The sequence below is a fragment of the Festucalex cinctus genome, chromosome 18 (genome assembly GCF_051991245.1).
Source record: "Festucalex cinctus isolate MCC-2025b chromosome 18, RoL_Fcin_1.0, whole genome shotgun sequence".
NCBI classification, from domain to species: Eukaryota; Metazoa; Chordata; class Actinopteri; order Syngnathiformes; family Syngnathidae; genus Festucalex; species Festucalex cinctus.
In genome coordinates, this window is record NC_135428.1 from 8,285,713 (window position 1) to 8,298,519 (window position 12,807).

At 37.7% G+C, this 12,807-nt stretch overlaps 1 protein-coding gene across 11 annotated transcripts in view; it reads left to right on the forward strand.

The window, feature by feature from the left end:
* The first annotated feature begins 335 nt into the window (after positions 1-335).
* Positions 336-12,807, forward strand: part of snx19a (sorting nexin 19a) — a 49,594-nt gene continuing 37,122 nt past the window's right edge. For 3 of the 11 annotated variants that reach the window (XR_013279697.1, XR_013279698.1, XR_013279699.1), the window contains exons 1-12: positions 1,593-1,669; positions 3,016-4,407; positions 4,484-4,622; positions 4,715-4,815; positions 4,883-5,002; positions 5,070-5,188; positions 5,820-5,910; positions 7,000-7,147; positions 7,374-7,497; positions 8,579-8,763; positions 8,870-8,957; positions 10,224-10,410. Coding sequence is in view for 7 of the 11 variants with exons in the window: in XM_077504435.1 (XP_077360561.1) it covers positions 3,040-4,407; positions 4,484-4,622; positions 4,715-4,815; positions 4,883-5,002; positions 5,070-5,188; positions 5,820-5,910; positions 7,000-7,147; positions 7,374-7,497; positions 8,579-8,763; positions 8,870-8,957; positions 10,224-10,338 (2,598 nt within the window). In the remaining 4 variants the exon portion in view is untranslated. Of the gene's footprint in view, positions 664-1,592; positions 1,670-2,920; positions 2,941-3,015; positions 4,408-4,483; positions 4,623-4,714; positions 4,816-4,882; positions 5,003-5,069; positions 5,189-5,819; positions 5,911-6,999; positions 7,148-7,373; positions 7,498-8,578; positions 8,764-8,869; positions 8,958-10,223; positions 10,510-12,807 lie in introns of those variants that run through there. The other 8 variants (XM_077504435.1, XM_077504436.1, XR_013279700.1 and 5 more) reach the window with 8 other exon arrangements.

The following is a 12,807-nucleotide window of genomic DNA, read 5'->3' on the forward strand; positions in this document are numbered from 1 at the left end:
GCTAATTGAAATTCATTAGCTGTTTTAACATTATTTAATTTATTTTTATTCAATGGTATTAAATATGTGTGAATTATTTTATTATTTTTATTTTTCCTACATCAACTACAGAAAAATAGGAAAATAAACACGTTTTTATTATAATAATTGTTATAATAATAAAATTAGATTCATTGTATTTATTGAGTTAATCATCTTGTAGTCGCCATAGCATGTCACCTGGCGTGTGTGTGGTTGCTATGGTGATGCGTGGGCGTGTGGGTCACATGACAGGTGGTGATTGCCGGGAGCTTCAAATAGACGCGTTTCCCGATAGGACGAGTTAGTGAGTCGAGCTGGGTAGCCGTATTTTTTGTTGACCATAACGTAAGGCGTGACGTAACGCAATGCAAGTCAGAACATCTGTAAGACGCAACCCATGTTAACCTGTGTGGCGATTCTGCACCGTTCACCATGAAAGGCTGATTAAATCCACCAAAGAGCGTTCAAGACTCGCGCCTCTTCTTTCTGACGAGCCGACATCGCAACGCAGCGCGTCAGCAAGTACAGGACTCAATGTCGCACTCTCGGCAAGGCTGCTTGGAGTCGCTACACATCTTATTACTGAAGTAAACTATTTTACATAAAATACCAGGTAAACTGGAGTCTATCACAGAAGCATAGGTGTGTATACGTGTACCAAACAGTTTGTGCAATGCCATTGTAGCACATGCATTGCTAGGTTCTCCGAGCACGTTGTCTTCTTCTTTTTTTTTTTACCGAACCAATTTTGAATACATGTTTTTACCTTTTGGAACCGTTTGCCTACTTAAAATGGCGAAACTGTTTATTATTGGCTCGCATTTTAAGCATGCTGTAACCTACTTTTTTTTTCTTGACTTGCAGTTTAAATTGTGTCCACTAGAGAGCACTGTTGAATTGAAAACGTCACCGTCTAAAAAAAAAAATAAAAAAAATCTAATGTATAAATCGAAATTCTAAGTCATCAGGGATATTTTGTGAGAATTTTAAGATTTGTTTTATTTTTTTAAACATCTGAGTGCTTTTAATAAAACGTGAGTGGATAAACATATAACGCCACACTTGATTTAAACTATATTTATATTTTATTTGTCATCATGTATTATCTACAATCTGCATCATTTAATTGAAAAGACGGCACCAGTTATTTAATAAAATTAATTGTTTATTTGACTCATATCTCCCCCACATTATTTCCAATTAATATATTAACCAATTATTTAATTGCATACAATTAAAAAAAATCAAAATAAATAAATAGTCTTATTTTATAACATTTTTCTTAACCAATCTGAGAAAGAAAACATCTAAGTTATTGCAATAGTACAATTGAAAATGTTTCTAAATGTGAAATTAGTAAACGACTGCACCTCATGCTGCATTAGTATGGCTGCCTAATTTATTCCGAAGGCAAAAAATGAGAGCTAGAGAAAAAAAAAAAACATTCTAAAACCATTTTGCTAGTCTCCCAGTCCTAACATATTGAAAAGGCATGCTGCATTTGAATGGAGGAAGAATTGTACTCTGGCAGGTAAAGTGGACACCTAAACCGAGTTGAGTAGACAGGCTGATCCTCATAATCTTTGTTGGAGGATTAAAACACAAGGAGGACAGCCTGAGTTCCAGACATGAAGCTGTAACCATTCAGGTGATTTGCGTTTTTTTTTTCTTCTTCTTTTATAAAGATTTAAATTTGCAATAGCGGCACTATAATATGAAGTCATCTGTCTCGTTAAAATGAAACGTATAAAGCTACACTTGCCTTCACTCGTCATTAATATTGATACAATTGTATTGTAACCATAAATTATAAAACAACGCGTTAGGGGCCCAACTTGCGTATACTTGTGTGAGGTGAGAAAAAAAAAAATGAAGGAAAAAAAAAAACAGCACGCGCTTTCGTGGTCATGGCAACAGCACGTCTCGTTGTAACGACAATGTTCTCGCGAGAATATGACGGTGCATTCAGTTGCACTGGGATTTTTGAGGGGTTCTCTGAGTGTAAGTGTGATTTCCTGTTGTTAATGACTTAATGCTGTGATGAAATACACTATTAATTTTAATAATTCAATACTAAATTTTAAGTTGTATTCAATATTCAAGTACTTTGCAGTAAAACTTAATGTAATGTAATTTATACTGTGTACTCTGACCTTCACTAAATGTCATTAACGAATGCTGCACTTAAAGTTTTATGATAACTAATAATTTTGGAGGTAAATATGTTGCAAAAGTAACCTGTAAAAAATGTATCAGTAAAAAATTACTTGAGAAAAAGATGTATCAGTTAAAAAAAAAAAAAAAGAAGTATAAATGTGTATCTGTAAAAGTCATGATTTGCACCTGTAAAAAACAACTGTAACTGTAAAAAAAAAAAAAAAAAAAAAAAAAATCTACCGGTAAAAAAAAAATATATAAAAAAAATGTAACTGTAAAAAAATAAATACATAAAAAAAATGTACCTGTAGGAAAAAATATGTACCAGTAAAACAAAACAAACACACACACACAAAAAAAAAGTACCTGTAAAAAAATAAATAAAATAAAAATAATCGTCGAAAAAAAATGTAAATTTGTGTCTGTGAAAGTCGTGATTTGAACCTGTAGAAATGACAACTTGAAGTCAAAAAAGACGTGACTTCTGCACCAAATCTCTAGCTACACTGCAGCGAGAGGTGCAAAAGTCATTGTGACTGGACAGTAGCAGACAAAACACAAAATTTCTTTGACTACAAGTTTTAATTTCTACAGGTACAAATCATGACTTTTACAGATACAGATTTATACTGTTTTTTTTTCTACAGGTACAATTTTTTTTACAGGTACACATTTTTTATTTTTATTTTTTTACAGGTACAATTTATATTACAGGTACAAATCACGACTTTTAGAGATACAAATTTATACTTTTTTTGACAGGTACATTTTAATTTTTTTTTTACAAGTTAACCTTTGCACCATATTTACCTCCATAAATAATACTTATTATTGCAGGTTACATCTCATCTGCTGGCTAGAATGCCTTCATTCCAGAGTTCTAAAAAGTGGTCCATGTCAGAAGTTCTGGGCCAGCGGAGACGACTGTTGGGCCTTGTGGCTCTGCTGGCCTGGCTGGTCCTCTTCCATCTCCTGGTGAACGTGTGGCTCCTCTGCATCTTCACCAGTCTCCTGGTCGTTCTGGGAGGCTGGCTTGGCTCGCGCGCCATCCTGGATGCCAACAGCCTTCTCCACTTGGAGCACTTCTTGCCCCTCGGCGGTGTGACTCCACCTCAATGTTCGCCCGAACACGAGTGGAGGCTCAATCACGAGATCCACAGCGCCGTCCACAAAGCGGTGCGGGATTTCGTGTCTTCCTGGTATCGCACTCTCCTGCCGGAGGTGGAAGGCGAGTTTGAGCGGGCGGTGCGCAATTCCATGCTGGAGTCGGTGATGGAGCTGAAGGAGCGTGCGAGGCGAGTAGATCGAAAAGCTCTGGTCCAGCGACTTTTAGAGCTTTATGGCTGCCACCTGCAGAGCTACATGACAGCCAGACACATGCGGCTGGGGACGCACGGCGGGGACGTTAGCCTTTGGCAGCTCTACCGGGAAGTGGACAGCCCGCATCCAGCTGTGAGCGATGCGGCCGTTGAGCTCAGCTACGCCAGAGCTCTGGTTAACCTCGTCTTGCACGTGCTCGTCCCGTACCCTCAAATGGAAACCAGGACGGGAGGGTACATGGTCACCGAACTCATCACCTGCAACGTGCTCCTGCCGCTCATAAGCAGGATTTCCGATCCCGACTGGCTCAACCAAACCATCGTGGACGTCTTCACCAGGTCGCGAAAACAGCAGGACGGCGCCCTCTACAGGTGCGCCCTCCACGATTCGTGGATCACCTGCCTGTCGTCTTCGGATCGAACCAGCCTCGCCAGCGAGAGCAACTCGGAGCTGTTCAGCCCGATGAGCGAGTCGGACTCCTCTCGGTTCAGCACGTTGAGCCTCGAGACGTGTGCCGGGAAAGCTGAGAATTGTCTCCTCGCGCCGTGTCAGGTCGACTGCTGTTCCCTCACATCTGGCCACTACCCTCACCCGAGGCAGTCCGACGCAGACGACGACACAACCAGACTTGAATGCAACACGATGAATTTAAAGGATGACGACGAGGATTTTGGCTGCTTCGGCACGTTGAGAAATCTGGGGTCGAAGGTGGATTCACACTGGCCTGCGGGTATTGCGCAAGAACGAACCCCAGCAGGTCCTTCAAGCAGGCCTTGCCTCAGTCCCTTGACCTTTGACCATCCAAACAAACCATCACTGGGCATCCAAAATGTGCAAATTGCGGGAACAGTCAGTGCGAAAGAGCAACGTGGCACTGGAACGCATCCTTACACTCTTTACACTATCACGGTAACATTACATTTCCAGTTAACCTTTGACCTCATGCGAAGATGTATTTATTTTCTTTATTTTTTGTCTTTTGCAGTTTGAGACGGCAACATGCCCTGAAAGCGGTAACCTTTTGCAACCTGCGACCTGTCACTCGGTCAACCGAAGATACAGCGAGTTCCTCAACTTGCAGACGCGTTTAGAGGAGAACCCGGAAGTCAAGAAGTTTGTCAAGAGTGAGTAACGATCGAAATATGGGTTCATTAGTCACGTTTACAATATTTTGACACATTTTGATGCTATTACCAGTGGCTGTCTTGTATTGCAGATGTAAAAGGTCCAAAGAAAATGTTTCCCGACCTTCCTTTTGGGAACACGGATGGCGAGAAGGTGGAAGCTCGTAAAGGCCAGCTGGATATGTTCCTCAAGGTCAGCATTTTTCTGCTACTTTCCTTCGCATATCGTCTCACTTGAATTGGATTTCGTTGTTTTATAGCAGCTGAACAGCATACCCGAGACAGCGAGGAGCGAGGACATGCAGGAGTTTCTGTCTCTGAACTCGGGGGTTTGCACATATTTTGGAAAAAGGCCTTTTGTCAAGTCAAGAATTGATAAGGTGACAAGGAATTTGTTTATTTAGTTTATTTCTAAAATGGGAGCCAATGTTGTCCATTATATTACAGATGATGGAAAATGCTTTAGACACATTGAAAACAGCCTTTCCTCACCCCGAGGCCATGAGTCCAACAGATGACCTTGAGGGCGATTCCGATGGGAGAACACTGGACAGCAGAAAGTACAGGTGAGATTTCTGATTCTTCATGTGAAACACATTACTGTACTTGTTAGAGAAGTGTCCTCTTATCATTTTTGTTCAGCTCCACAAAATAATTGTCTACTTATGTGTGTTTCTTAACTCATTTGCTCCCAAAAACGTATAAATACGTCCAATTTTAACTGTTTAAAGTGTCCCAAAGACGTATTTATACGTTTTTTTGTTTGTTTGTTTTTTTTATGTTGGAGCATACAGAAGGCTTTGATGCAGCCTCTCTACTGCAGAGAACGGTTGAAGCAATGGTAGTTATTACAAAAACGGTCAGCAGGTGGCAGCAGAGTATACGAGATCAACCAGGGCCGTGTTAAAATTTGTGATTAATGACGAAACTTAGCTCTATTCTAATGATAATTGCTGCAAAACGGAAACAGATAGCAATATACATTTTTTTTTCCTGATGAATCTTTCTTTTGGTAGGTTCCATGTTTTTTTATAATAGAACACAATATTCTGTGGACCTTGCAATATTAGTCAAAATCCAGTAAAACAAAGGGGGTTGCTTTAGTGAAAAGGGGTGGGAGTGAATGAGCTGTTTAATTAGCCGGCCTTGATTTTTTTATGGGATTAAAAATGTTTGCTTTTCTGTTCCCTGCATCAGGAGGTTGATGTTCCCAAGCAAAATGTCTCCATCTCTAAATACACATGACTTGCATCCTAAAGTGACGTATTGCTTTAGTGAAGGCAGCCCCGTAAGTTGTCATACATTATGCCAGGGGTCAGCAACCTTTCCTGTCATAAGAGCCATTTTAGGCCAAATAACCCCCCCCAAAAAAACTATCTGGAGCCACAAAACATTTAAAGATTGTGATTAAGGAAACAGTGTGTTCGTGTTAGTCTAATGTACAGAGGGCCCAAGATGTAATTAGAGCTGCAGCATAACACAAAATTATGCAGCATATTTTGACATTCATTTAATTCTACCTTTCGTCTTTCGTTTTTGATTTTTTTTTTGGTGCAATTTTTCATATCTCATTTTCCCATACATTTTTAGATTGTTTTTGTCTTTCTGTCAAATTTCTGCCATTTTTGACAATGTTATAGACATATGGGCATTTTCTCTTCTACCTTTTTTGGACATTTAATGGCTATTTTCTGACATTTTTTTTTCTGCTTTTTTTGCTAGCAATTTTGTGGACATTTTATTGTGAACTTTAAAAAAAATTATTTTCTTATTATGAATTATTACTACATTTTCTAACTTTTTAGGCTATTCCAAAAATATTTTAGGGTCATTTTCTGCCTTTCGTGTACATTTTAGGTTACTTTTTGTACATTTCATTTGTACAAATGCATTCTCTTTTCTTTTTTTTTCTTTTCTTTTTTTGGCAATTTCATAGATATTTTATAGTAATTTTCCGCTTCTTTGTTGGACATTTTATGGTCACTTTTTGGACATTTTTATGTAAGTTTTAAAAACTTTTCATCTTTTTCTGACAACTAAAAATAATCGGGCTCTGACATTATTTGTAATAATGAATTATTCTTAATATTTTAGAGTCTAAAGCATTAATTAATTTGAAGAATATTTGATCTGAAAAAAAAATAAATAAATATGTAAAAATTATTAATTTCTAAAAAAAAATTATTCGAGGGATTGGTTGCATATCCCTGCAATATACTATATCTATCTATCTATCTATCTATCTATCTATCTATCTATCTATCTATCTATCTATCTATCTATCTATCTATCTATCTATCTATCTATCTATCTATCTATCTATCTATCTATCTATCTATCTATCTATCTATCTATATTCATAATACTTTCTTTTTAGGTGCTGAATGGCATGTCCTTGTCAAGGCTGGAGAGTTTTGTCCTGGAGCAGGAAAGACTTTTATGCGAGCCCCCAAGCAGTGAGCAAGCCAAACAGAAGGAGCCTCTGGGCACAGAAAAGAAGACTTCTGGGAAAACTCCCAGTGCAGGTATGGAGTGCTTCCTCTCACCCACAAGTCGACTACACTTTTTATTCAATGATCATTTCTATTTTATTAGATATGCATCGCTGTCTGGTGTAGTGCAGTGTCCTGTCACTTGAGAGCAGCACAACTCCACATTTTGTATTTGTTTCATTGAAAAATACTATGAAAAGTGCTGCTTTGTCTTGCACTGCTATATTGTTTTTTTTCCTCCTAATTATTTTATTTCCAGACACAGCTGTGGCGGATGTTGCGCTGAACATTTTGTGTTTGTTGATGAAGGACCAGTGGAGTTGGCTGTGCACAGAGAACATCCAGAAGGCCATCAGACTTATCTTTGGCACTTTTATTGAGAGGTTGGACTTAAATCTCCCTTAAATGTTTTGTTCCCATTTAAAGGCTTGCATTTTTCGGATAATGAATGTCAGCTTTCACTGATACGTTCATAAGTTAAACATTTTAATTTTGTTTCACAATTGGACAAAAGCTAAAGGCATTAGCACTAGCATTGTGTGTGATTTTTTTCTTCTTCTCATTTTTACATTTTTGCTTTTCAGACCGATACCAGTTGAGTGCTGAACTTTTGAGTAGTTAGTCTCTTGTGCTTTTGATGCATAAATACCCGCCTCCCAAAAAAACAAAAAGAAAAAACAAAAAGAAAAAACAATGACAGATCATTTTATAGAAAACCTTTATATGCCAATATAGCACATTTACTTAAAAATTCACGAAATTAATGGAAATTTCCTGCATTCGTATTCTAACTGGCTGTGAGCGTTTTTAATACTATATATTATAATAAAAGTACAACGTCCTGCTTCGACTGGTTTGTTATGGTAGTAAAAATAATTTGGTTGGAAAATTTAAAAAACAATGCACTTTTGTGTCATTTTTAGTAGCTGTGACATAGAAATGTTATTACTTTATTTAAATGTATTATTTTATTGCTATTTTTATTTACTATAAAATATACATTGCTGCTAATAATACAGCAAAAACTTCCCGCAGATGATCCCCTTTGGGCCTTTTCTACAGTAAGGATTAGTTAAATGAGATTCTTTTAAATGTTGCATAAGCTCCGATTTCGCCTTCCAAAGCTTTTATTTATTTATTTATTTTTAATTTAATTTAATTTTTTTATTTTAAATGCAATGTTGATGCCAAATTGTTAATTCAGATTTCAACAAAGGCATGTCTATGATTAACACTGGGCTTGTCTTACCACAATATCTGTGGGAACTGCCTTTGTTTAGGCTCCAGTGTTCTGCCGTCATTCACTGAGCAGGTCGCAAAGTAATTCAAGCTGCTGTTATGTTTTTACGCTTGCTCGTGTTGCATCACTTTGCACGCACGGCTTAAAGATGTCACACTGACGTTCTAAGACCATTTTCCTGTACACGTGACTCCAGCCAGCGTCTGACGTGATTTTTGCCTCAGATGGATGGATGTGGGAGTGGCCCACCTGACCAGCGCCCCCTGCTGGGTCATTTACCTGCAGGTGCTGCAGGAGGCCGTGTGGCCCGGAGGCACTCTGCCCTCCCAACCGCAGCCGGAACGCAGCGCTGCAGAGAGAGAGGAAACCAAGGAGCGATGCCTGGAGTGTCTCCTGCAGCTACTTCCGGGTTTGCTGCGGCTTTAAAAAAAAAATGCACGTTTCAGCGCACTGATGACTTGACACGTGAAGTTTGACCTACTGCGTCCGGTTTGTGTTGATGTTTGTGGCTGCAGAGCTCATCACTGACATGTTAGGTAGTGACAAGTACAGACTGAGCTTGGAGACCATGTTGGAGTCTTTACAGGACCATCATATTAACAAGTGAGTTAGCAAGCTAGCATTTAATTGCTTTCTGGTTTGATGGTGGTGTTACATTCTAGATTGTCCTATAAATGTGAATTTGAGTGTGTCCAGATCAGGGGTAGGCAACCTTTCCTGTCAAAAAAAGCCATTTTAGGCCAACTAAATAACCAAAAATCTGTTTGGAGCGGCAAAACATTTGAAGATTGTGTTAGTGTAAGTCTAAAGAGGGAATTAGATCTGCATCAGAACAGAAAAATATGCAGCATCTAATACGTAGAAAATCTTTTTCTTTGACCGTTTGTCTTCCGTTTTTGGATTTGTTCTTGGAATTTGTCATACTTTGTTGTTTTTTTATACATTTTTAGACTTTTCTGCCTTCTGTCAAATTTATGGCAATTTTGTGAACATTTTATGGTAATTTTTGTGGATTTATTCCTTTGTTTTGGGACATTTTATGGTTAATTTTTGAACATTTTCTTCGTTGCCTTTTCTTAAATCAATGTTCCAACTTTTTTTTTTTTTTCAGTTTTGTGGACATTTTATGGTTAATTTTTCTTTTGTGTGATGACATTTTATAGTTACTTTTTACATGTTTTCTTTTCTGCATTTTATTTAATCAATTTTTTTGTCTTTTTTGGTAATTCCAAAGACATCGTAATTTTCTGCTTTTCTCCTTCCTTTTTGGACTTTTTTTTTTTTTATGGCTACTTTTTGGGCTTATAGGTAATTTATCATCTGCCTTTCGTCTCTCTTTTTCAAACAGAAAATTTTGGACTCTGACATTTTTTTTGAATATTTAATTATTCATTTTTAAATGGTCACTTCTTGGACATTCTTAGGTAATTTTGAAAACTTTTTCATCCCCCTTTCGTCTCTCTTTTTCAAAATTTTGGACTCTCACATTTTTTTTTGAATATTTAATTACTCATTTTTAAATCAAAAACATTCATTCATTAAATGAATATTTTATCGAAAAGAAAAAATATGTAAAAAAATAAAAAACTAAAATAAATAAAAATAATAAATTGGTTTAGAGATCCGCAGGTAGCCAGAGGAAAGCGACGAAAGAGCAACATGCGACTCCAGAGCCGCAGGTTGGAGACCCCTGGTCGAGATCGAATTTCATGATTGAATCACTGCTCTGTATTCAACATAAATTTGGAATAATCTTTCTGATAAGTTGCAGAATCACAACTGACACCACTCAACATCATAACATAAAATACGGGTATAAGAATGTCGTATTTTTTTCATGGTCTCTCCCTTTTGTACGACTGTGTGCAGGCATCTCGTTTATTGCATCTGCGACTTGTTGCTGGAATTTCTGATACCGGAGTCAAGCGATGATTCCTTCCAGAGGGCTCTTCTGCAGAGTCTGTGCAAAAATACTCCCACCTGATGGCCACATTTCACCGCAGCTGTCTCACAGCTGGAAGCCCGCGCGGACATGATGGATGCATACCTGGACTGTGTGAGTTAAGCACATGATGCAACAGAAGGACTCACTTGATTCTCGTTTAGTTTTACAGCACTAACCTAATCCTATGTAAATAAATATGATTTGAATTGACTCAAGTTCAGATAGGCTATATTGTGTATACAACCAAATAGAACAGCTTTTGATACCAGAGATATATTTTTTTGTTCCACGTAGACCTACTGGTCACAACATTAGGTACACCTGTTCAACGTAATGAAATCAAAGAAAAAGAGCTTGACTGAAAATGTTGCCTTAAAAGTGTCAATTAAATAGACATCACTCTAAGTATAGGGTGACCAGACGGTCCTAGTTCTACTGGGGCAGTCCCCTTAAAGGGACAGTCGTTTGTTTAGCCTCCTTTTGTACACGTGTATGTCAGTTGTCATAGTGATTCATAAGTTAAGCCAATTAAAAATGAATTTAACTCTTAAATTCCTTCCTATTTACTCACATTTGCATTGTCATTCTCATCTGCATCTAATCTATAACTTTTGACATATCAGAACTAGTATTACTTCCTGCTTCTGTCCCTAAGAAAAATGGGAAATGTAGTCCCATAAGGCCTAATGCTGCATTTACTTACCAACAAACAAAAATTCAAACACAAATTCAACTTGACTTATTAACCAAGATAGCATTTAGCATTAGCTAAAGTGATGACAAAACCACCAGATTGAAGTAGGTGAGAATTTATTGTACAGTACTGTATATTCCGATTTCAGTGAACGTGTAGTGTCCCGGTTTTTAATTTTAATTTTAATGTTGAAAATCGGCTCTCTCTAGTCCCGAATCAGAGTTAGCTAAGCTAGCTAACATTATCTGGTGCAAACTAACTTAGACTGTGGTCTGTCATTATATAGGTAGATTTTTGTCCATTTTGAGTTGTATTTGAGTAATTTTACTGGGCCACTGGAAGCAGTATGATTATTATTTATAGTTAGTATTTAGGGAGAAATGCACTGAGAGCTGTTTTTAATGTTGTATTTAAGCCCACTCGTGTCACTGAGTTGTTTCGTTGATTTGTTTGTTTTGCGTTGATGGCTCCAATTCCTTTCAGTTTATTTCCCTCTAAATGTTAATAATTTGGTGTCAGTGGTTTATTCTTTCAATGAGATGAGAGCTGCGGTCCGTTCAGTTATTCATTCCAGTGTTAAGACAGATTTGCATTTATAATCAAATGCAGTTTATTGTTGGTGAAATTATCCCATAATATTGCTCACAGCTGCTGGATGTTTTTTAGCCGCATCGTTTTGTAACGTCGACCATTTCGTTTGACAACAGATCAATTGCATTTAGAATTCAAGTTAATGCCATTCAATTAGAATAATGATTTTGTGAATTAATTATATAAATATGATTTAAAAAGTAGGATTTGGCGAGCAGTGTGGGGGGGGGGGGGGGGGGGAAGCATGCGTGAAATGGTGCGGGAAGTCAAAAGAGCCAAGAGTTCTTTTCATCAATAAAGTCAAAGTCTGGTGCAGGCAGCGTTGAAATCTTCCCATGATCTTTTGACCCTTTCACAGACACCACTTTGATGAAGTCTTAATAGTATTAAAAATCAAAACTATTCTTTGATACTCATGCGATCCATATGAACCAGGAGACAGTGTTGTTCCTTTTATGACTTTTATTGTTAATTAAGATAAACGAGCAACAGAACCACCAGCTTTGGATGAAGCGTTTCCATTCAGCAGCATAAATCACTTCAAATAGATCTCGACGTCGACAGACATCAAGTCAGTGGAAATGTGCGCATTTTAGTCTATCCTATCGTGAGGGCAACCAGAACACTAAATCAATTACGGTCTGCATATTGTATGCGCAGTTATAAAAGCAAAATAGTTGGCTATAAAATAGACATGAGGTCACAAATGTCATCATCTCAAGCATTTCTCACTTCTTTGTGGGGGTATGTTTCCATAACTTGAAGTGCTTGAGTCTTTTTTTTTTGTGCCTCTTATACTTTTGCACCTCTTGTGCGATGCCTTGCATGAGTATTATGATGATGATGATGGTGATTAGTAGTACTATTATTCATATTATAGTCATCACATGTTGACGTCACAAATGTTCCACTGGAAGAATGGACAGAAATTCCCACGAGCACACTCCAAAAGCTTATAGAACATCTTCCCAGGAAAATGGAAGCTTTTATGGCGGCCAAGGGGATTTCCACCTCCTATAGATGTAATGACCAGGTGTTCCAATACGTACTGTATTTTAAAAGAGTATGATTACAAGCATATACTGTAAGAAAAAAAAGATGATGAAGAAAGAGGAGATCTTGGGTGCTGCTCCTGTGTTGCATCCAAGTCCTCCTCTCTCTCTCTTCTGCAATAAGGTTGCATCAAGTCTTGGCTTTGCATAGGGGGATTTTCTAAAACATCA